Here is a 26,133-nt window from a genome sequence, read left to right as displayed (position 1 = left end):
CAATTCTTTGAATATCATATGAATTAAGAAACTCTATATATGGTTCAAAGTTACAGATCTTTGACGAAGTAACATGATTTAAAACAAGAACTTTGACATTACCCATAATATACACTCAAACACTGTATCCTGCTATTGCAATTAACCAATGTAACCTTTTTCTTTCATAAGGTGCGGACAAAATGGGGCATCCTTTTGCATATGACATTACTATACTTTTTATTTAAGACATTCAGTGATGATAATGATCTTCACAGATGGAATAGTCGAGTAAGCAAATCTAGTTTAGGTCAGTTGCTTGGAAATTGAACTCTAAATATGAGATTCCTTGACTTTTAACAACACCTAGGCTATAACAGGTTCTTCTTGACAATCTTAAGAAATTAAATCCGTAAAAACTGAGGTATTCCTCTAAGGCAATTGGTTACAGAGGAAACTCAAAAGCCATGGCTTTATGAATAGATTGCATTCAAACCATGACATTGCTCGAACACTTGGCAATTCGGTGTTTGCTCCACTGCTATTGTCCGGTCGAAGACTTTGTGATGAGATGAACCCTTCAGTTAACTTGATAAAACTGATTATAATGTTAAGTTGTCCCTCTAAAGTAATTGGTTAAACGCCCCGACTTTATGGATTCAGCTAGCCAGATAACGACAAATTAAATCAAATTTATCTGAGCAAGAAATTTTCGGTAATGTTGGACTAAGGGAGTTAAGGAACACCTGTTATAGTCAACTACACACGAGCATTCAAGAATTTCATTTTTAGACCGATATTTTTCGCGCTGCCTTTGTTGGAGGAGCCTACAAAGCTTGAACAAATGGAAGATTTCAGAGGACCGAAATAAAATGTCTAGTAATTGGTCATTCTAGTTGCGTCATTATGTCCGCACCCAAATGAAATGCCAAAGCATATTTTGATATTTTAAAAAATATGACATTTTGGGTTACCAAAACCTTAGAAAGGAGGCTAACCTAAAGCCAACTTATCCATTTGAACATTTGTCAAAGATTTGTAACTCTGAAAGCATTAAAAGAGCTCTTGATTCCTTTGATATTTTTTGAACTCACATTTACAATTTGATTCAATTACGAACAATATTTTACAATATTTTTATCATGTCTCTCTCCTAAAACAAGAAAAATGAGAAAAACATTTTCAAGCAGAATAGTCTCAGATATGAAAGGTCTGTAAAGCCAAAGCTCGGGAAGCAAATGGGGCACGATCCATTCCAAGGACCTGATTGACAGACAAAGCACGAGACTCCATCCAGAAGATAACACATAATTCATTCATATTGCATGCATCTTAAATATACTTAGGTGCATCACATTCATCATTTTAGCATACACGTTTTTGCAGCTTTTAAAGTCAAGTTTTGACTTCAGGATGAAGGATACTCGATTCTCAAGCGCCTTCAAAGAAGGATGGTGGTTGATTAACTCGGCAGTAAGAAGCTACACCTCAACCGACTTAACATCTTAGAACCAATTTCAGATAGGTTCAAGAACCAGTTCAAAACAAATCCAGTTCGACACAAACTCAACCATGAGCAGTATGTTTCCAGTTAACACTTTCAAGCCAGATTTCAATTCCACGACGAAAGATATCCGGCTCACAAAATTTGGCGAAAGGGGCCATTATTCATTTAAAGGAAATTTACAGCACAACTTAAGTCAAGAAAAGTTATCTATCAACGAATAACTTTCCAATTTCATTCAGAGTCTATTTCAACTTCGCAGCGAAGAAAATTGGACTCCAGACAACGCAAGTTAAACTTCACGACGAAGGGACCGCTGGTTTTTAATAAACAATTTTCCAATACAAGAGCCAATTTCAACTTCACAGCGAAGGATAGTGGACTCCAGACAACACAAGTTCAACTTCACAACGAAGGGACCGCTAGTTGTCAATAAACAACTTCCTAATTTCAGAGTCAATTTCAACTTCACAGCGAAGGATATTGGACTCCAGACAACGCATGTTCAACTTCACGACGAAGGGACCACTGGTTGTCAACAAACAACTTCTCAATTTCAGAGCCAATTTCAACTTCACAGCGAAGGATATTGGACTCCAGACAACGCATGTTCAACTTCACGACGAAGGGACCGCTGGTTGTCAACAAACAACTTCTCAATTTTAGAGCCAATTTCAACTTCACAACGAAGGATATTGGACTCCAGACAACGCAAGTTCAACTTCACGACGAAGGGATCGCTGGTTGTCAATAAACAACTTCCCAATTTCATAGCCAATTTCAACTTCACATCGAAGGATATTGGACTCCAGACAATGCATGTTCAACTTCACGACGAAGGGACCACTGGTTGTCAACAAATAACTTCTCAATTTCAGAGCCAATTTCAACTTCACAGCGAAGGATATTGGACTCCAGACAACGCATGTTCAACTTCACGACGAAGGGACCGCTGGTTGTCAACAAAAAACTTCTCAATTTTAGAGCCAATTTCAACTTCACAATGAATGATATTGGACTCCAGACAACGCATGTTCAACTTCACGACGAAGGGACCGCTGGTTGTCAACAAACAATTTCCCAATTTCAACTTCACAACGAAGGACATTGGACTTCAGACAACACAAGTTCAACTTCACGACGAAGGGACCGCTGGTTGTCAATAAACAATTTCCCAGTTCCAAAGCCAATTTCAACTTCACGGCGGAGGATATTGGACTTGGAACAATACAACTTACTTGGATTTCAACTTCACGACGAAGGATATCCAATTCTAGGCTCAACTTCACAACGAAGGGGTCATCTATGGTTTCAACTTCACGGCGAAGGGAATCGTGCCAACCAAAGACCTTCGAGTCCGACTACGCTCAGCTCCAAGGCATATCATTTGCAGCACAACTTAAGTCTAGAAGGGTTGACTGCCAACAAAAGACCTTTGAGTTCGACTACGCTCAGCTCAACGGCACATCATTTGCAGTATAGCTTAAGTCGAGAAGGGCTATCTGCCAAAGACCTTCGAGTTCGACTACGCTCAGCTCCAAGGCACATCATTTGCAGCATATCTTAAGTCAAGAAGGGCTATCTGCCAAAGACACCCGAGTTCGATTACACTCAGCTTCGAGGGCATATCATTTACAACATAACTCAAGGCTAGAAGGGTTATCTGTCACCAAAGACCTTCGAGTTCGACTACGTTCAGCTCCAAGGCACATCGTTTGCAGCATAACTTAGGGCTAGAAGGGTTATCTACCAACCAAGACCTTCGAGTTCGATTACACTCAGCTCAAAGGCACAATATTTGCAGCATAGCTTAAATCAAGAAGAGCTATCTACCATCCAAAAGACCCTCGAGTTCGATTACACTCAGCTCCGAGGCACATCATTTGCAGTATAGCTTAAGTTGAGAAGGGCTATCTGCCAGCCAAAGACCTGACGAGTTCGATTTTATTCAGCTCGATGACAACGATGAACTACTTTCTGAAAGAATTTTCAAGCAGAAATCTTTAAACCGAGAAGAAAACAAAGGCCCAATTCCAGGAAGCTCAATCACATTTGAGAAGACCGGACAAAAACTGGTTGTCTTTTTCATCTTTGCCCTATTCTTGTTAACACAAGAAAGTGCAAAGAGGGGCAGCTGTAGACACCCGTTTTTGACCGGGTTTTACATTTTTATTTTTATTTTATTATTTATTTATTTATTATTATTAATATTTTTATTTTTTCAGGTTTTTATTGAACCCATTACACTACCCACTATCATCTAAACTGCCCACTCAAACACTCACAACAACTTTCCCCTTCCTTAGGCCCCACCACACAAAACTATTCCCAAATTTAAAACAAATTCAGCCCACGTGCTTGAGGGGGAGGGATATTTAAAATCATTTTCACCTAATCTAAAGGAGGCCACGGATATCAACTCTTCTTCTCGGGGATTAGAAAAGATCTGTGCTTTTAATATTCAAAGGGGGGCTACAGGTAGCACGGAGGGAGAGGAATTGAAGAGGGGAGGCAACGGAACTGGAAGCAGGAGCCTAAAACCACCATGGCCACCACTCCTTTGGAGTTCCGATGAAAAACCTGCACGTGTTTTCCCTTCTTTGAAATCTACGTCTCGTTCTTCCTTCTTCATCCAGAGGCGGTGACGTTACCATCGATAGCAGTGCAATTTGGGGCAAGACAAAGTACGGAAGACCATCACCACGTCACCGTGGCTTCTTTCCGAATGGATGGCACGGCGAAGAAATGGTTCCAGTGGAAGCAATGTCAATGGTAACTGGTCGGGTGGAACCACTTGGTTGATGCAATTCGAAAACGATTCACTGTTCTAGAAATTGAATCGTCGGTGGGACAATTTACCAAATTGACTCAAACAACGATCGTGGAGGATTATCAATCTCGGTTTAAGGATTTGGCCTTGCGTACTCATAATTTATTCGATGAATTTTTAACTAACTTTTTATTTTTTTAGATTGAGCGCAGACATTAAGAATGAGGTGCAAAAGATCATCACCACCAATTGAAGTTCCTGCATTAGCATTCGAAGAATTGAAAGAAAAAACTGACAGTTTTTTATCAAAAGGCTTTGATCGGTTTCCATGGTTTCAAGACTGAAGAATGACAATTTTGTCGAGTTGCAAGGTTGCTATGTTGAATGAAATCACCGTGTGCTTGCCTATGAGTTCGCAACGATGGATTCACTTCATGACATTTTCCATGGAAGGAAGGGGGTTCAAGGGGCACAACTGGGGCCAGTTCTCGACTGGATGCAGAGGGTAAGAATTGCAGTTGATGCAGCAAGGGGCTCGGAGTACTTGCACGAAAAGGATCAACCCTCGATTATCCACAGACTGATATGTGGGAGCAATCTAAAATGCACGTGGAAATGTGCAGCCATTTATGGCCAATTCTGTAGCTTCTGCGTGAAAGTAAAACAAAGTCCCAAGTGTTTTTAATTTTGGGTAAATTCTCCATATGGTCCCTCAACCATCGGTACACTTTTAACTAATCAACGGTAAGTAATTCGAATTGAATTTTTAAATTTTGATTTAAATTTTAATTTTTCACAATTAAGACAACCGACAAATTAATTGGTACCGAAAGGGCGGCTCAAGGGTGCTAATCCTTCCTTGATCGTAACCGACTCCCGAACCCGACACGTTTCTGGTACAACGCAGATCAGGTAAGATGGTGTCCGACCTACCTAAATGTTTTTAAAATGGTCGGTGAAGACTCTAACCCAATTATTCAGGTCGAAGCCCAATTCCGGGTCCAACCGAAAGACGGTTGCGACACTTACATTGCATGTCATTGAAGCATATGTCATTAAAAAAATGACACATATTCGTGATTGTATGTCGTAAATTATATATATATATATATATATATATATATATATATATATATATATATATTATAGATTAACAAATAATCAAACTAAATCACATTTAATGCCTCATACTACTAAATATATATATCATATTATATATAAGCAAACCATTTGCATACAATATATTAACATTAAGTTATCAAAAATCTTGTAATCATATGTCGATACAAAATATCACGGCATAATAAAGTTTGCCACATAAGATACCCATTCTTTGCGAATATCATCAATGTCATCATCCGTGTATTCTTCCTTCCCATCACCAACCTAAGTAAAAAATATGAAATAAGTATATAATTTATACTTATTTAAAGTGAAGTATACAACTATCAAAGAGTACTAAAATGACCAATTTTACATATGCATTCTTTGAAGCATATGTAAAAATAAATTTTACACATTTAATTAGTAAAACTTCCCATATAAATTATATACATTATCACGGCACGAATTCACAGTTTTCAGTCTTGCTAACAGGTACTTGCATTAATTTGTTTAGAATAGCATCCTACTTCAAGTCCATATGATAGTTGTATGACTAATGTGTATCTATGAGATGACAGATGTGTATCAGAAAAGTTTGCTTACATTCTTATTGACCAGCACTTCAAGTCCATTCTCGACTATCTCTTTCATGAACTTACAAACATAATATCCACACTCGGTACCTCCCGACTGACGGGGACACTACAAACAGTTTACAATAAACGATTAGTCAAAATAAAAACTGCAATTTAAACAAGGAATAATCGATCGAACATATGTTGTCTAAATCATACTAGAAGTTAGAATCATATTAGAATTTAGAAAAAGTTTAATGCATTACATAGAGTACAAAGAAGACACAGTGGTTCTTACTCTATATACGGCTCCACATCAGCAGCGTTTTGTAATACATAAAGATGAGCTTCATCAAGAAGCTTAGCATCTACAACCTCGACTGTAGCCCGTGATAAAAAGTTTGCCGGTGTGAATTCCTTCATCAGCACGTTCATGAGGATTGCCAATTGATTTCATGTTTTTTAAGTAGTATGAGAAAAATTCCAAGGCACCCAAAATCCTGTGTACAACACAAATAAGAATAACTTTATACATCCATTCAAAATTGTAACTAAAAACCTACATCAGTCAAGATGCCATCGCATTTGGAGATCAACAATGTTAAGTACTATAGTTTGCTAACTATTTGAAAGCTAAAAGATTCTGAATAGTTTATGCATCAAACTATGACAAAATTGGAAAAATATCTACCCTTTTATACAATTAAATAACAACTAGAGAGTCTAGATTAAGGATGACAGGAAAGGAAAAATAAAAAAGCATACCCAAGCTGCGAGAGTGAACAATTAATATTGCCTACCTCTTTTAAGCGCTCCCCTGCAACACCAGTTAACTTTTGTCGCTCTGAGCCAGCTAGATCAACGAAATTTATCCAGCTTGTTTTAAAGCAACTTACACCATTGGCTACACTCTGTAACAATAAAGAGTACTTTTGAATCCGTCAAGCATGATTGAGAGGGTTTCTAAGAAATTAGCAAATAAATAATGACATGGTATATAAGAAAATTCCTCTTTGCATAGCTACGAAATTAGTGATTTGATTCCACCAATTTGTAATTGGAGAACGTATATCGGCTCAAACCTAAATACTATAAACACAAAATAGAGCACTTGGCATTCAAATCACTATTACCTTACATCGAGATTTAACAACACAAGTTAAAACACTATGGGAACGAGAACTTTCAGCATTGATACTAGTCGCACCTATCCTTCTACTTGATAATCCCTACATCATTCATTCAGCAGCTTATTACTGGAATAAATGATCCAGTCCATTTCTCTCGAGAAAAAGAAAAGCATTAGCATTCTAAACATAAAAATTGAGTATCTTCTTCATGAAAGATTATTAAGAAATTAGCAATCAAAGTATCGGCCAAAAGGAAAAGAAAGAAAAAGAAGAAAAACCTTTAGCAGTAGCTTAGTCAATCCCTTCATTGAATGCACATACTCTTCTGTAAATTCTCAACATATACGCCAGATTTTACATCTTCTCTTATCTGGATGAAAATGATATAACAGTATGAGAAAACCCAATTTTTTCGTCCAGTAAAAAATAGAAACTGAAAAGTTAAATAATAATTCATTCTACCTGCAGGTTTCTTTGATTTGGATCCAATAAATATGTTATTTTCTCATTGTATATCTACAAAAGAAAATTGAAAATGGTCCATTCTTAAAATTCAAAAAAAGAATCAAAATAATTCAATTAACTCTATCTCAAGAAAAGAACAGTGGATTTGATACTTGATATGTTTATCAGCATGTCAAAACTAAGAATCAAAATAATTCAATTAACTCTACCTCAAGAAAAGAACAGTGGATTTGATACTTGAGATGTTTATCAGCATGCTTAATTTGCTCCTATAGAATAAAGAAGGTCAGAACACAAACTATTGAAAATGGTCCATTCTTAAAATTCAAAAAAATCAACAAATTCATTGATGAGCATAAATTCCAAACTTTCACCTCATTTATACAATCAAATAAACGCTGAAACACACGAGAAGTTAAGCCCTACTGATCGCTTGATAAATTTTCTTCAAACAAGGCATTTGTTAGACCCCAAATAGTATAAGTCTTTCCGCTGCCAGTCTAATGAAACCATTTTATTCAGACCCAGAAATTAAAAAATGGTATTAATCAATACAAAAGTATTTCACGCATGAAATCAAAGAAAATGATGAAAAAGCCAGTACCTGGCCATAAGCAAACACAGAGCTGTTAAATCCAGCAAGATAATTTTCAACAAGAGGCGCTCCTACGAGATGGAAGATATCATGTTGAAATAAAAGAAAAAATAAGGCCTTTCAGAAATAATTAAACATATGTAAATTAAGAAAAAAATAAGCTTATTATCAATGTCTGAGTTGCATCCGTGTTGGCGACTGAGTCAAAAGTGAAGGTATGTCCGTTGATGATCAAAGAATTGCCGGTAATTTTCTCAACAATTGTTTTCGTATCTTCCTCTTCTTTAATCGGTGGTCGCATCCGTACAATCGTCTTTTAAAAATGTTAAGATTTAAAAAATTTAAAATGTCATAAACCTCATAATTAAGTTTTTTTTGGGTTAAAAAAAATGAAATACCTTGACACCGGAATCGGAAGCTCCAGAGATGGGGTTTTCATGGAGGTTTTCCATGAGAAGCTTGTGTTTGAGAGGGTTGGAGGACGGCGGACGAGGTGGCAATGGGCACTTGATCTTAGCTGTTGCGGCGGGGAGAGTTGTGAGTTAGATCTGGAGGCGGAGCGTTCTCCTTAGATGATTTTGGGTGCTTTCGTTTGGATTTTGGAGGGGTAGGGTTTGGGGAAGAAGCATTCTCCATCTGATCTCTCAATATCGTGTTTTTTGGTAACATGAATGCAAAGAGAAAAAGGGGGGAAACATGTGTGTGAACTGATGCAAAGAGAAAAAGGGAAACATAGGTTTAGTGTGAACTGATGATCGAGGAGGGCTAGAAGCGAGAAAGCATGCGTGATGAAAATTATGGGGGGAAATTGAAAGACGACTTTTAGAGATAACACACATTATTGTAAGTCATAAATCGTTCAGAATTTAAGAAACATGACATTTTTTATGACACACATTTTTTGCAAGTCATAAATTAGCGTGTTTCATCGTTCATGTGTCATTAAAGATATATTTTCTTGTAGTGTAGTTGCATATATGTTCACTAGACTTAGGCGGTTAATTCTATAATCGTTCTTTTCTCATTTTATGAAATTGTTGCTTTGATTTTGTGAGAATTATTGGATAATGAAAATAAAACATATAATGATGTTTATTTTAAATAAAAATTAATTTTTAAATATAATAGTTATTGGAGAAGTGATTTAGATTTTTTGAGAATCAAATCTATCATATTTTTTCAATAACCCGTAATTTTTTCTTATAACTATCAATCTAAGAGTTTGCTTGTTTTACTGTAATTTATTCTCGGAATTCTCATTTTTTTTATTGTTTGGTTGACGGAAAACATATTATTAATATAATTCATTCTCTTGGTCAATAGAATTTTCTTTACATTTTCTGGAAAATAACTTATGGTCTGATTTTTCGTAAGTAATTTTCTGAACTTTTCACTTCAAAGCGTAAATACTCAAAACAATATTTATTTTAATTATTTAATACTTATATACTATTTTAGTATTATCTAAATGAAAATATTAATTATCAAATTATATTTATTGATAATTTTAAAAAATAATATTATATTGTTTAATGTTATAACAATACAGCTAATTATAACCTTATCATATATAATATTATATTTTATTTCAATTATATATAATAAATTATTAATGAAATTAATATTATTTATTAATTTCATAAAATTAGTATTATTAAATATTTAAAATATATTTATTAATAATTCATAGAATATAAAATTTTTAATTTTAATATTATATTTTTATTATTATGATAATATTACTATTTTATAAGTAATTAATATATTTAATAATATATTATTCTTATTTTAATAAATAATTAATATAATTAATCATAATCTTAATTTAATAAAATATAATAATCTTAATATTTTATTTATAAAATTATAGACATAATATTTAATAATATTATTAGCATAAATAATATTAATTAAATAATTCTAATATTTTAAATTATTTTTATTTTTATTTTAATAAATAATATTATTTATTGTATTTAATATTCATAATAAATAATTTCTAAAAAGTAATCAACCAATGGAAAATGATTTATACACTATAATCCAAATATTGTAAAATGATTTCTAAAAAATGTAATTATTTTTTTAAAATTATTTTATGGAATTTGTTTTCCGTGAAATAAATGGACCCTAAATGATAATTATTTTTACAATGAAAACATTTTATTCTTTATTTTTTATGTTTCTATTTTATTTGAAATAAGCAATACCAATTGAGTTTCACTTCTTTATTTCTGGTGTACGAAGTTCGGAAGACTCTATTAATATTGGAGGGCAACATTCATTTTCGAAACTACACCAATTTAGACGAAATTACTTTTAAGAAAACGAATTATAACATGAAACAATAATTATATCATTTTTCTTCGTCTATTTGTTATTATTTATATTGTTATTTGTAATAGTCAATACTAATGGCGTTTTTATAAATAAAAAAACCTCAAAAATTCATTTATTAGACAAATAACCCTAAATAACATTAACTTAAAAGTACCTCCTAAACTACACACGTAGGATTAACTTGCATCCTATAACATGTGTGTAAAGACCACGCGTTCTATAGGGTGCGAGATTCCTCTAACGTGGAAACACTTTTCAAAGAATACAATTTAATATTAGGTTAAACAACCTTGTGTTCTATAAAACATGAGGTCCACAAGAAATGGAACGTTCGCACCAATTTATCGTGTTCTACAGAAAATTTATCGCGGGTAGTATTTAACAAACCTCACGCTATACAGAACGCGAGGTATATACTTTTCTAGCCCACATTGCAAGTGTTTATAGCATGTTCGATGAGTATTTTGGGTAGTTAATTTAAAAACTTTTGTAATTTATAAGATTAGAGACATAAACTTAGAATTTATCTTTCAGTTGAGGCCAATATCAACACATGCGATATATTTATGCATCGAACCAAACAAGAAATTATCATGTTATTGAAGGATAATTTGATTGATATTTTGACTATTTAATATATCAAAACTTAATTAATAATTTAAAAAATTTAAACATTATGTTCGATTTGACTCGATCATATATTTAAAACATAAAAAGATATATTTTTCATATATTATTATACTTTTTTACTACTATCGTAAACTACAAAGTTTTACTTTTTTCATTCCTCTCTCTAATTCTTTCACTTCGTTGGATTAGTAAGTCTTCATACTTCTTCTTCTTCTTTTTCTCCATTTTCATCTTCTTATTTTCTTCTTCAAGTTTACTTTTATGATCCTCAACTATTGACTTTATTGCCTCTTTTACCCGTTCCTCCTCATCTGAAGACGAGCTTGAATCTCAATCGTCAGAGTTGGAGTCGAAATACCCAAAAATAAAGTTTACTTTTTTTACACGCAATATTTGATGGATCTCACATTACACAAAATGCAAGGTCCGCCTGATAGATTCCTGACGTGGATTCTTCATGTGGATTCCTGATGGGAATTCCTGACATGAAGTGAAGTGAAATATTGTATCTTTTGTATTTTATTTATTAGATTAAATAAATATATTTTAGCAAGTTTGATTAAATAAATATGGATTTAGAGTTCGATTAACTAAAAAATATTACAATAAAGTTTTTAAAACATTTATAATTTTTTTGGATTTAAGAAAAAAAATAACTAATGATGCCTATGTCTACCCGAACGCACTGTGGTGGATGACGAGCCGACGTGTTTCTTGTGAATTAATATATCTTAATTAGTATCACCATCACTACCACCACCACCATCATCGTCATCGTCATCTTCATATGCAGTACCACCATTAGACTAGAACCGAGATCGGTGTAAAATATGATCTACGGTGGCTTCTACTCAACATTATCGGATGCAAAGTCTGTTACCAATGATGGAAATTGAAATATCGGTGGTGGAACAGATGCAGACGACAATGACAGATAATGTGGTTGAACTAGGACAAGAAGATAATACGAAGAGACAATTGATGTCTAAGGATGAAACATGTCAGTGAAAAAACTTTTCGTCGGAGGCGGCATATGCTAAAATACTGATTGAGTCGAATGGGTGAATGAAGGTGGTGGCACCTGTGTTTGATGCTTTGTTACTGACTATCCAAGCACCAGTATTGTTCCTAATGACGAGCTTGGAGTGTTTTTTCTTCTTGTCTGGCTTGATTCCCCTCCACCTCTAGAACCACGTTGCGTCAGTAGACGCGTATTGGTGGGCAGTTTGGGGGAGGCACATAAATTTCTTGTGCTCACTCCTCTTCAGTTAGTATATATGGCTTTCCATATTGTTTGTACCACATCATGTAACTATATGAAACATTGTGGTCGAATATGGGTTGACAAACGTGTCACCTATCAAATCTCGTCGCCCACTACAACACCTATGTCGAATAATGAATCTCCCAATTAACATTTGTTTTTCCCCTATCGCGTTATGTGATGCAATTCATCAAAGTTTGGTGGTGGTAGCAAAATTGTTTAGACACAATTAAATTGTAGCAGCACGAAATCGATAGGATTTTACTTGATTATCTCATAGAGTATCAACGGGACTGTCAACATTCAAACGCACGAACTAAGATCTATTTTATTCGGAGTACACGATCTAATAACATAATCATTGTATGACGTCCATAGGAAATACAAAAATTTTAAATAACTAAGTTAGATAAACCAAAATTAAAAAAAAATTCAATTAAAAAATGAAATCATTTACAATTATTACCTCGTCTGTCATCTTATCGATCAATAATCTAAAATCATATAGAGTTTTTAGTAGGTGGGTGTAAATTAGTGTACCACTCCACCTATCATTCAAATAACAAAATATAATTATTTGTAAAACCCTAAAAACGTATGATAATCTAAATATATAAACCTAGTTTATTTTTAATTACCTCTGAAATAGTGGAAATTAAAATGGGATCGGTTCTTTAGGAATTGGACGTAAAATGGCAATCAAAATCAAGCCCGCAATTGCAACAATACCAGACACCCCTTAACAACTTGTTTGTCCGGATAGGCGACTTTACAAAGCTCCCAAAATAGAAAGGCAACACTGTCGATCCTCAACTCTTATTTTTAGAGTCTTGCAAAATGCGTAAATGATACAACCGCATCATATGCACTTTGTTTTAGGATTTATCTAGCATCAAGATCCCCCCAATAAGTCATAAAATATGAGCACAAGCAAATCCCTGTAAAATAAAAAAATCATAAATTAAAAAATTATAGTAAAAAAATTAGGATAACATAGCATAAAATAAAAGTTTAAAATTATAAATGAAAAAAAAATCAAAATAAGTAATCGTAAATTTCAAAAATTACATCATTAATTAATGAAGCACCATTGGGGGTAACTGCGTAAAATTGTCGTCCAAAAAAATTAATCTTGATCTTTCCTCCATCCAAATCACTATCGTTCGGTGGAATTATGAGTAGCCATCAACAATACCGATAATAGCTTCCGTCAATAGGCAGCCCAAATTGGAATGCAACATCTTCAAGGGTAGTAGTCATCTCCCTACAAGGAAAATGAAACGTGTGTGTTTCCGGCCTCCACCTTTCTAACAATGCTTTATTAGTGGAGGATGCAACTTGGTACCACGAATTATACTACTAACGTAACCAAAACCGACTTATTGCAAAAATAGAAGAATATCATCATGGGGTGATGTGAAACAGTTGATAGAACACATCAACCAACATCCATACCCCTTCAAATAAATAAATAAAAATAAATAAAAATTAATTAAATAAATAAAAATTACATCCGGGTTTCTCCACCAATAATTGAACACATGCCTTTGATCAAGTCTTAGTAATCCGACCATAATACCAAATAATCATATTTTTTAAGTAATAAATAAAGTGCTTAGAAAAAGAAACAGAGAGAATTCGGTGTGAGAATTTTGGGTGGACAGGCAGCCAATTTATAGGAGCCCTCGCACCCCTTACTAAGCGAGATTAATGGGACCTCGCGTGATGCAAGGCACGAGGTCCATTGAAAAGACTTCCAATCTTGCGCTCTATAGGACACAAGGTCTTGGTATATAATTACAAATTTAGAACACGATAAATTGGTACGACGATTCAATTTCTCCTGGATCTTGTGTTTTATAAAGCACATGGTCATTTAACTTAATATTAAATTGTATTATCTGAAAAATATTTTCATGTTGGAGGAGTCTTATGCCCTATAAAATATGAGGTCTTTACATGCGTGTTGTAGGATGCGAGGTAGTCCTACGTATGCAATTTGGAGGTATTTTTTCAATTAATATTGTTTAGGGTTATTTGTCTAATAAATGAAATTTGTGAAATGTTTTAAAAAAACGCCCAATAAAATCATCTTATTTTACAAAAATATTTTACTAACAGATATATCAATGAATCACATCATTGAGAGTATATTATTTTAAGAAAAAATTATTTGATATACAAATTGTATAAATTTTAGTTTATACAATTCTGTTTATTTTAATATCATTTGTTTTATTTAGAGTTTATATTTCAGAATTTAAATATTAATAGCATTTATATCATTTAAAATTTAGTGTATACAAAGCAAATACATGTGGTCGGTGGGTTAAGATGTTTATATTTATTCTCTCGTATTAGGTCATAGATTCTATACTCATTAGTAATGGCGGATGCACTAAGCCCCCATAGGGGCCAAGTGCATCCCCATTATTTTAGAAAATTGGTTAAATTTAGTTTAATGTGTTAAGGAAAACAGAAAAAAAAAATTTACAATTTTTGCATACCTATTATTTTTAAGAAAAAAATTAAAATTTTGGACCCTATTCTTAAATTTCTGGATCTGCCACTGCTCATTAGGAACACTTTTGTTCTTTCCATAGAGTTTCTTTTCTCCTCTCTATTATGATTAAATTCAAAATTTATCAAACAAAATATTTAATGTTTATAATTTGAAATTCAGCAGTTAATATCAAATAGGCCCATTCACGTGATTTTGTAGTAACCGTTTAAGTTAAGCATTGACGTTGTTAGGAGGGGAAGGGGAAGATTGATTGCGATAAATCTATATATTTGTTTGAATGAAAATTCTGGATAATTCAGAAATATTTTAAAAAAAGGGCTAATTCTGAATTTAGCAATCGTTTTCATTTATGAAGCGAAAACAAAGGGTCATATTTTCTTTGCAACTTATCTCAATGAATCTTTCATTATATCTTCCAACACGCATCACCATACATGAGTTCCGTACAAGATAAAGACTCCACACCACTGTGATGATTTTTTCTTCTTCAATAATCTAAGGTTATTATAAAGTATTATGCCTTGATAATTTTTCTTAATTATTAATAATAAATACACACCTATAACTACTATTATTTGAGTTCAGGATATATAAGAAGAATAATACTCATTTTAGAAATTGATATCACTTCATAGATTCTTTATAAAAATATTAGGATAAAGTATACAAATGGTCCCCGATAATAAGATATTACTTTATTGAGTCTCTTGACTATTGAAAGTTATAAAATATTCTCTTAATTATAGCACGTTGCTTTTTTGAGTTTTCCGACTATTAAAAGTCACAAAATGGCCACTCGACTATTCATTGTGTTCCAAACTCACCCTTTTTTTATTAAAAATTGATAGTGGGTTTAGTACCTAAACTATCAGATTTGGTCTATTTTAATACCTAAACTTTCAATATTTTTAAAATCATACCTAAGGTTAGCTTTTATTTCATTTTAGTATTCTCATTCAAAATTTAAAGTTAAGTTTTGAAAACAATTGAAAGTTTAAGTACTAAAATGAACTAAATCGATTGTCTAGGTACTAAATACGATAAGTTTTTAACGACGATATACTAAAATAAAGCAAAAACTAAATGTTAGGTATGATTTTGAAAAAATTAAAAGTTTAGGTATTAAAACAAATCAAAACTGATAGTTTAGGTACTAAACGTGTAATTTAGCCAAATCATTAATGCATTTGTATACGCTAAGCAATTGGTTTAGTTCGGTATTCAACGATAACATCCAACCCAACCACGTAACTTACCCATTTTTCCCGCATTGTTCAATTCAAAGAAATTAAACTAACAAAACAGAAAGAAAAATGATGCTTCTCCAATGCCAATCGTTTCTTCATCACGATTCATTCCATTCTTCCCGCATGCCCGAATTCCCATCTTCAGTTCGCCGGCCGGCCGCCCTTATCAAAGCCTCATTTCACAGAAGTGACGCAGAGAAGAGGAATGACAAGAACAGGGCAAGTATCTGTACAGCCGACGAGCTTCACTACGTTCAAGTAGAGAAATCCGAATGGAGGGTTGCTCTTTGGAGGTACCTTCCTTCTCCCCAGGCGCCGTCCAGGAATCACCCTTTGATGCTTTTGTCTGGCGTTGGAACCAATGCTATTGGTTACGATCTCTCCCCTGAGGTCAGTCTTCTGATTGCATTACATTTGTATGCAACTACTTTAGAACATCACAAGCCTTTTTCTTTTTTCTTAATAGATTATGATTGCTGAAGCTAAGAGCTTTTATGGGTTTCTTCTTCTTCTTCTTGTTAATTTTAATGTCTTTAATTGTATTTCTCCTTTTTTTATCCTCTGTCATTGGATGTCTATTGAATTGATGCTGCAAATTCCTGTCAGTCCTCGTTTGCACGCTTCATGTCCAATAAAGGATATGATACTTGGATTCTTGAACTCAGAGGTGCTGGATTGAGTGCACAGGATGTGGACTTTGGATACGATAAAGACCCTTTAGATTCTCCGTTTCAGAAGAAGGATTTTTATGTTAAGGACGGAGAATACGGTGGTCATATTTACACCGATGATAGGAGTTTTTCGATCAAAAGAGGCTTTTCAAGTTTCTTAGAAACAGAAAAGAGAGATAATTTAGCTGGTGGGATTAGCGATTTAATCGAAAAGCTTGTAAATATTATTGAAGGAGCTGAAAGAGTATCTCCTGCAAGGGTTTTTGATATGCACATCAGCATTTCTACAGCACTAAAAGATATACAGAAACAACTTGATCTTATGGCGAAGTATAATTGGGATTTTGATCACTACCTAGAAGAGGACGTTCCTACCGCGGTTAGGTGCCATCCCTTATAAGTTCATATATCAGTTGATTACTCGTAAACCATAATAACTAACTCAAGTATTAATAAAATGAAATTTTCATCTTAGATGGAATACATAAAGGATAAAAGCAAACAAAAGGATGGCAAGTTGCTTGCAATTGGTCATTCGATGGGGGGTATCTTGCTATATTCGATGCTATCACGATATGGTAAGATTCCGTATAAACTTGCTTGAGTTAACTACATTTGGATCCATGTTTGTAAAAGCTATTACAGCAGAGAGAATTTTCTGACAATTACCTTTTGGCATTGCAAGATGGTTTGCTATTTTAATGTATAACTGCATGTTTAATTTCTATGTTCTATCATGATTAGAATTTGCTTAGGAGTTTGAAGTTTGGATTTCTTCTGGATTTGACTTAATAAGACCAATTTGAATTTTATTTCCTTTGGACAAAGCACCAGGTGAATTAGACTTGTAAACAGTTTATATTCAATTCTAATCAGCTCACAGCTGGTCTTTCAGTGAAAGCCTTCTATATTCTCCTAAATAAAGGGATTGATTCCGCTTGAAAGGCTAAGAAGTTCGGTGACTACTTAAATGCTTGTCTACAAAAAGACCAAAAATTGCTATAAAAGAAAGTCGAATAGATAACCTCACATTAGCGAATCTCTTGTTGAAATAGCCTCTCAGCTTTCTTACTTGTTTCTTACTTGCTAACTGAAGACTTATTGAATGTAATAACTCAAATTTCGAAAAAGGTGAGGGCTCTTGTAACTCAATTGTTAAGTTGAGGGAAGTTCTAAGTTCTAACTCTGCCTGTATTTCATAGATTTTAGTTTATTATTCACTACTTAATGGATGGAAGATATGTATAGTAATTTATAAGAAAGTTGTTTACATAGCCAGAACTTCAGAAAAATCGTGTAATATAGGTACTCAAATCTGGGTATGTTGTGAAATTTTCTTAGCAGCAGTTAAATTTGGGGGCTTTTGTTTTCTTATTTTTCTATTTATGATACTTAAGGTTGATACAACTGAAACATTAACTTTGGAACTAAGAGTCGGTTACTCTGCCAAATATACTAGTGTTGGCTAAAAGAGAGATCTCTATAGCACATGGCAATTATTTTTGTTCCTTTGAGCAATATATAAGAGTGCCAAAATGTGCAACTTCTATTATGTTATGAAGGGAAGGATTCTGGATTGGCAGCAATCACTACGTTGGCATCGTCATTGGACTATACGTCTTCTAGGTCATCACTCAAACTGCTTTTACCCCTGGCAAGTGTTATTGAAGCGAATTGCTTAAGTTCTTTCTTGTTTCTCAGTATTATTATCTGCTTGGATACAAATATTGACAATAAGCTGATTTTATTTCTCTTTGACGAGTAGGTAGAGCCTGCACAGGTCCTGAATGTTCCTGTCATTCCAATCGGACCTTTAATTGCTGCTGCACATCCTTTTGCAGCCAATCCTCCCTACATTCTTTCCTGGTTGAGTCCTGAAATTTCTGCCCCAGATATGATGCAGCCTAAGTTGTTTGAAAAGCTTGCAATGGAAAACTTCGGTAAGAAAAAAATGCTTCACTTTTGTTTTAATCATAATGCAAAAATGTCGAATGTAGACTCTGGAATTAACACTTATAAGTGTTGTATTATATGGATACTTCAAAATTCTTTCATAGTACACCATGACACAAAAACGCCTTTTCCTACTCTGTAGGTCTGTAAAATGAGAATGCAATGTTCCCTGTGTCGATGATTCGTATGCTATTGTTTCAATGTTCTTGTCAGCTTTTAATAGATCCTACTTCCCTGTTTTAGCCCTTGTTTCTTAGTTTCCGTTCCTTTAACCTTTGAAGGTATCTTTGATGTCTTTCTATTGAAACCTATATCCTTGGCAAAGCCCAGAATGATTTAAAATTAGTCTTTTCAATCTCCCTTTGACCCCGGCGCAGTTAGCTTTTCATTGATGCTTTCATTGTTTATTTTTTGGACCGTTTAGTGAATGACAATTAAAGCATAATTTTCAGAGACAGTGCCAGCCAAGCTTCTCTTGCAGCTAGCAACAGCCTTTCACGAGGGTGGATTGCGTGACCGGAGTGGGACATTCTTCTACAAGGATCATCTCAGTAAAAGCAAAGTCCCCGTCCTAGCAATTGCCGGAGACCAAGATCTGATATGTCCACCTGATGCTGTATATGGTATGATGCAATTCATGTATCCTGTCATCATTTGGCTTTGCTTCTTTTTTCTCATTCGGTTTATAATGATATCAATCGAGCAGAAACAGTGAAGCTTATTCCCGAGCCATTGATCACTTACAAAGTTCTTGGAGAACCTGGTGGTCCTCATTATGCTCACTATGATTTAGTGGGTGGCCGATGGGTGAGATTTACAGTTAGGGTTACTCCATATTAAATGCAACTTAGCCAGTGGAATTCATACCAAATTTGAGCAACTCAACAACTTTTGGTGCAGGCTGTAGATCAGGTATATCCATGTATAATCGAATTTCTCGATCGTCACGATGCTGAAGAGAGGATTTCATAAAAGGAATCTTGAATGCAGTCTTCCACTTAGATTTCTACATCAAGTAGTACATGCATGCATACATACTAAAAGGAGGTAAAGCACCCATACAAATTTGTACTTCTATGCTGTATTCGAGTTTGGGCATGATTAATGACATTTAGAAATAGTATATATATATGTTATTATGTATATAGACACTTAACACACACGCATACCAGACACCAGTTCTGTCTCTTACAACAATACTTCATTTGTATAAGGTTAAGCATTAGAAATTTTGAGTCGCAGAAAAATTTGATGATGTCAAGGCAAATATTTCAAATATGTCCCCCTTTTACCACAATTAACATAGCTCAAGGATGTTGTGTAGTATGTTAATCCACCATTTAGAGCATCTGCCCCTTGAATAATCATAGACGAAGTTCATGATTCGGAAAGTTTCTTAGCATAAATAAATAGAGGAAGCCGTGGTGAAATGAACTATGTGACCTCAAAAAAGATCAGTCTGGTACAAGAATGAAAATTATAAAGTGCAATTCATTATTTTTCATAAAACAATATTCTTCTTCATGATTCATAAATCAAGTTTTTGCAAGTAGAGAAAACCCAAATTACTTAAGAAAGTGAGCAAACTGAGAGTGAAATCTCACAGAGACATTGACATTTTTGAAACACAAATCTTAATGACTTGAAGTATTATGAGATACTCACTTATCCTTAGAAACCATAGACTTTCTGTTAAACATTTTAAAAAGTTTTGATGATTTTAGTGAAATCAAACAATATTGGATGAAAATAGATGTTTAGAGTATAATAAAAAAAGATTTTTAGAAGAACTAAAAAGCAACTTTAGGCTTAAAGTCAAGTGATGGTCTAATTGGGTGGAGTGGTGTTTTTGATTGGGGTATTTTATCAAACACATGATGGATGATATTTGATTCTGGGTAATACTCGCTTCAAAAGAACAATGAATTTGGCAATATACGAGTTCTCTAAACCATTCCAATTTAACTAATTTTTTGAATTAAAAAATTGAAAAGTTAAAACTTTTGAAAATCTTATCCTAATTTGTTGATTCTACAAAACGATGATTGATTCGATGATATTAATCTAAAAGGATCGATCCTTTTAGAAAATGATTAATTCTTTTTCTTTTGGTAAAAATATCTATATTTGTTTTGAAAAATACAAGAGATCAATCATTTTTTAAATAATGACTTCGTAGATACTCGATATGCAGGAATGTCAATTTAAAACATTATATTTTATTAATTTTAATATTAATTAAATTAATCCATTAATTTGTACAACTAAAGTTTATATATCAAGTCACACCATCATACAAAAGCTCTGAGTCCTAAATATCCATCATTATCATTTTTGCTTAATCATTATACATTATCATGTATGGTGAAGATGATTTCACAACATTAAATAAACATTATAAATTTAAGGCCAAAATCATCTATATAAAGATATTAGGTCATAAATATGCAACACATGCAATATCAATTTCTTTGACTAATTGTAACAAAAAAAAACTACACGAGGTCAATCAGACTTCGAAACACATAAAATCATATATATAATAACATTAAAAAAGTTAAATTACATGAAATAAAGATTTTACCACTTGAATCAACGTAGTTTGATCAAGTATAATTTACTTATGTTTCTTGAAAGAATACATCATTCTATTCTTCCAATAAGAATAACATGGACCATTAACAAAGGGGATCTAGTGATGGATTAAGAATCTTTAATATAGTAGGGACCAAAAATCAAAGCATCTTTTGCTGCTGAAGTAGAAATCGTAAGAGCTTTTCAAGGAACTTCTTAAGAGGTTGTTAGATCTTTAAATGAGTCAAGTTACGATATCAAATGTTAATTATTTAGATCAACCGATATATGTCAAGAGGGGCTGAATTGACCTTTAAAAAATTTGTGTGAAAGCAATTGAAAGATAGAAAATGTATATAGTGATTTAGAGTGGTTTTATTTTTAAACAAAATCTACATCCACAACCTTAAAATTCACACTAAAGATTTATCAAACTCACTAGATTTGCTTACCTTTAAGGATAATGTGTAAATTTACAACAATTTTTAAGGTTTATAACTCAAAACCTTGGTTACATATTCTCCAAAAAGAATTATGAATTTAATAAACAAAAACAAAACTTCACAAAGTAAAATGTGTTTGCACAAATAATTTTGTATTGCCATGGATGAGTTATACGAGGCTGACATTTTCCTAATTTTTCGAGACATTATCAATGGTTTAGGTATATTTCAAATTCATTGTCTTTGGAAAACTATAATATTTTTGCAGAATCAATATGTAAGTTCACTGAATAATTATACAAGACAATTCTTATCAGGGAATGCCAAGATTGCAAAATTCCAAGAAAATAATGGCATCAACAGAATATATATATATATATATATATATAGTAATACCTTGCTCACCAAGCTAACAAGTCAACCTTTCAACTAAAAAGCAGTACCATTTCACGTGGTCCCCCTCTTCTTTTTCTTTGTGAAAACATCCCAAGAGCCACAATAAAGTAGTCAGCAAAAAAACAAGAAATGTCTGAAACCAGTAAGCCAGATCGTGGTTGTTTCTGCTTTACTTTCCCACCAAGCTTGCACACAGATCTATAAATAAACTCACATTCTCATATCTCAACTCCCAATCTCACCATTTGCCTCTGACCTGGCGGCTCCTGGATACGAACTTGCTCAAGTTTACGTGATGCAGAAGCTTCATAAAGAGAAAACGAAGAGAAAAGAAGAAGCAAGAGCAAACACTGAAGATGTTGGGCTTGCAGTTAAGGAATCCAGTAGTTGTTTCCCATCGTATTCAACAAGGTTCACCCGGTTCACGTATCAACCTAGGATCATGAAATAAACGAAGAAAATGATCATGACAAGAACAAAGCTGCTTAACTCGACTTTATTGCAATGTAATATTTGATCTCATATATGTTTTTAATCCTAAATTATTGTTATTAACCTTGTATCAGGATTACGTATAATCTGCTGTTGGGTTGTGATGATCGATCTCGTTGGATCATACTTAGGATTTATTGAACTGAAACCTCAACTTTCGAACTAAGCATCTGTCACTCTGCCGATTATATTAGTAGTCGAACTTATGAAATTTTAAGGGACAAAAATATATTTCCAACATGTCGACGTTCCTTTTAAAAATCTGTGTCAATTAAAAATCGGGATTTTGTAAAAATGTTCACCTCGAATAATTTGAGACTCGAGTTTAAAAACAATAAAATCAATTCGTGGAGTCGCCACTAATCTTTGATTAGGGTGTGATTGGACACCCAAAAACATATTTGTCATCTTAATAAAATATTAATTTTAATTAAAACAACAATTTTATGATCTGCGTACAAAAAATTTGAGTTCAGGAGTCGATTACGCATTGGGAATGATTAGTACCCCACAATGCCCTAAATCGGTACCTAATTAATTAATTAGTTGTCCTTGCAAAACTTATAAATTCAAATATAACTTAATTTGAGACACCTTTCAAACACATGCAAAATAAGACAAAATTTAAATGCATACATCCAACGAATGCATTAAATTAACTATTTTACCAACCTTTACAAAGAACAAGGATGTTCAATTATTTAAATGCATTAAAATTAGACATTAAATCCAATCTAACAGTCTTTTATTGGTGAATTTAATTAAAAGAACATAATATTTCTCTCAGTCCCAAATTTTAAATGAGATCAATTTTGGGATACCTCTTTATTTTAAAATCATCAAAAGTGAACTTCACTATAATTTTAAAATAAAAAAATATTACCATTAATCCAATTATTTTGAGCGAATCAAATAATACTTACGATGATATCATACAAACTATATTCAATCCTAGACTTATATGCACCAAATTACTTATTCACATGATGCAAAATAACCCCATTTTACGAGCAAACAAAGAGTATAAAAATTCATTGATTAATAACTTTAACATGCTAACATACTTTTAATATATATTAGTGTGTATAACCTGGAGTAAGCTATTTGCTTAGCTGGCTTCTCATGGTTAGTTTTGTTAGAGTCAGTTAAGGTTGTTGTAAGTTGTTGTAACTGTTAGAGTTTCTAGAATTGCTCTTATCATTTGTATAAATGTAGCTCTCTATGATTGAGAGAATTACAATCAATGAAATGAATCAAGTTCAGTAATCTTGCTTCTCACTTCTTCCTTACTTCTTTTAGTTTGTTCTTCCTTGTAACTGTCGAATGCTATAGTGAAACTATAACATGGTATCATTCGCCAAGATCTGGAGTATCTTGCTATCCACTGCTCGATATTTCTTAAATATTTCTTTATGCGATGCATGGAAGCTTGGTATTTCTCAATAGCTGCATTTGCTGGTTGCGAAATACATTGAAGGTAGCTGCAATTCTTGAAGTATTGTAAATAGGTGATAAGGTGTGTTTCTACTCAGCTTCTTGTTGATTTACTTGCTCGTTACTTCCCCTATGACCTTCTCTATGGTTAATTTGATAGTTCAACACGTTCCTAAGCATGACATTGTGAAACTGCCTGAGAGCACTTATCTCTTGTGGAAAAATCAAGTAACGTTGATCATTGATGGGTATGGATTGTTGAAATATGTGTCTAATGATGCTTCTTCTCCTAGTGAGTCTGTTGTGAATGAATCAGGATAAGAGGAAGAGAATCTTGCCTTTTTGGTTTATAGACAGTAAGATAAATTGTTGGTGTCTTGGCTTTTAACCACTGTAAGTACAGAAGTTCTTCCTCACATGGTCTGAAATCCACGCTCACCATTTGGAGTGCCATCTTAAGACTTTTTGGTTCAAGATCTAGTGTAAAAGTGTCTGCTCTTAGACATAGTCTTCATTCGCAAAGGAAGGCTGGGTTGACAATAAGTGAATATCTGGCAAAGGTAAAATCCATTTGTGACATGTTGAATGCTGTAGGAAGTTTAGTAACTGAACAAGAACATATTAGTGTTCTTTTGGTTGGGTTATCCATGGAATTTGAGTCTATCATTGTTATAGCCTCTCGTGACTCTTTGTCATTAGATGTTCTAACTGAAATGTTTCTTGACTGTGAAGCTTGACAGAAACTTTTTCTGTGTGAGAGCTCTTCTGCCAATATGGAAACATATTTTGGTGACAAAGATTGTCAAGAATCGAGATCCGTTGCTGGAAATGCTTTATCCCAGTCATAGTTTAACTCAGCAAGGAATCAACAAGGTGACAGTTTTCGTCGTAGAGGCCGTGGTCGCTTCAATAACTCTAAACCTCAGTGTCAGCTGTGTGGAAAATTTGGCCATGTTGTTCAGAAGTGTTATCACAAGTTTGATCACGAGTATTCTGGTGTGGCTGACTCTTCTGTGTCGAGTAATGATGGGTTGAAACAATCTCGCAGTGTCTCGGGTGATAAGCAGCAGACTGCTGCTAACATGCAAGCATATGGACACTCGATGAGTCTTGGTTTTGCTTAGTCCCCTATGTTCTTCTATCAACCTATTGCTAACTCAGTTTTTCCTGGTATGCAGTCGTTTGGATCGGTGCCTTATTATCAAGGTGGCCACTTGTTCACTCCCCTAGTCTCGTATCCGATGTCAATGATTCCTATGAATGTAGTTTCTGGTGATTTGTCACTTGGTTCTAATATTGGGAAGAATCCTTTTGGCCTTTCAATGCCTTCCTCACTACCAGCGTTTGTCTCCACAGTACCTCTGGTAATGTCTCAACCAACGTTGTTGATACGGTCTGGTATCCATATACAGAAGCAACACATCATGTCACCAATGATCTGTCCGTCTTTAACTCGGGTGCTGCTTACATAGGTAAAAATACACTACTTATGGGAAATGGAGAGGGTGTTAAGATCTCCCATATAGGACAATCCAGTTTGTTAAGTAACTTAAAACCCTTGTTATTACAAAATTTGCTCCATGTGCCAAGTATAAAAAAGAATTTGTTGTTTGTGTCACAGTTCACTCGTGACAATAAGGTATTTATCGAATTTCACCCATTTGAGTGCTTTGTGTAGGACACATAGACTCAAGAGGTTTTATTGAAAGGGAGGCTCATGCATGATGGACTATATCAATTGTTGCCACACACTACAAAAGACTCAAGCTGGCAGTTGAACCATTTCTCGAAAGCATCCAGCTCACTATATTAGTGGCACAAACGTCTTGGTCTTTCCTCGATAGCTGCTGTTCGAGCTGTAATGAAGGCGTGTAAAATTATTTCTAGTGAAAATAAGTTGTCTCGTGTTTGTACAACATGCTTACAAAGAAAAGATCATAAACTACCATTTTGTACATCTTTAATTGAATATAAGAAACCATTTCAGTTGGTTGTCTCAGATGTACGGGGTCCAGCACCAATTATTTCTGCTGATGGTTTTGC

At 33.8% G+C, this 26,133-nt stretch overlaps 1 protein-coding gene across 5 annotated transcripts; it reads left to right on the top strand.

The window, feature by feature from the left end:
- The first annotated feature begins 16,142 nt into the window (after positions 1-16,142).
- Positions 16,143-19,966, top strand: LOC120178772. Of its 5 annotated transcripts, none has more exons than XM_039184570.1 (8): positions 16,143-16,517; positions 16,734-17,177; positions 17,274-17,376; positions 18,352-18,452; positions 18,564-18,738; positions 19,204-19,374; positions 19,434-19,558; positions 19,652-19,966. In XM_039184570.1, exons 1-8 carry the CDS (start codon positions 16,194-16,196, stop codon positions 19,721-19,723), a joined length of 1,515 nt encoding a protein of 504 aa, XP_039040501.1. In that variant the 5' UTR covers positions 16,143-16,193; the 3' UTR covers positions 19,724-19,966. The 5 variants fall into 5 exon arrangements, with proteins under 5 accessions (XP_039040501.1, XP_039040502.1, XP_039040500.1 ...); XM_039184571.1 differs by having other exon boundaries at positions 18,361-18,456; positions 18,568-18,738; positions 19,652-19,964; XM_039184569.1 differs by having other exon boundaries at positions 16,144-16,517; positions 18,352-18,456; positions 18,568-18,738; positions 19,652-19,964.
- The last annotated feature ends 6,167 nt before the right edge of the window (positions 19,967-26,133 follow it).

Source organism: Hibiscus syriacus, unplaced genomic scaffold, assembly GCF_006381635.1.
Source record: "Hibiscus syriacus cultivar Baekdansim isolate YM2019G1 unplaced genomic scaffold, ASM638163v2 tig00112382_pilon, whole genome shotgun sequence".
NCBI lineage: Eukaryota > Viridiplantae > Streptophyta > Magnoliopsida > Malvales > Malvaceae > Hibiscus > Hibiscus syriacus.
This window is presented reverse-complemented; position numbering and strand designations above follow the sequence as displayed.

Bases quoted from the DNA above. Each gene is read 5' to 3' on its own strand.
- LOC120178772 (XM_039184570.1), top strand. From the start codon at position 16,194: ATGATGCTTCTCCAATGCCAATCGTTTCTTCATCACGATTCATTCCAT. The intron at 17,178-17,273 runs GTTAGGTGCCAT...TTTTCATCTTAG, and splicing joins AAGAGGACGTTCCTACCGCG to ATGGAATACATAAAGGATAA. The intron at 18,739-19,203 runs GTAAGAAAAAAA...CATAATTTTCAG, and splicing joins GCTTGCAATGGAAAACTTCG to AGACAGTGCCAGCCAAGCTT.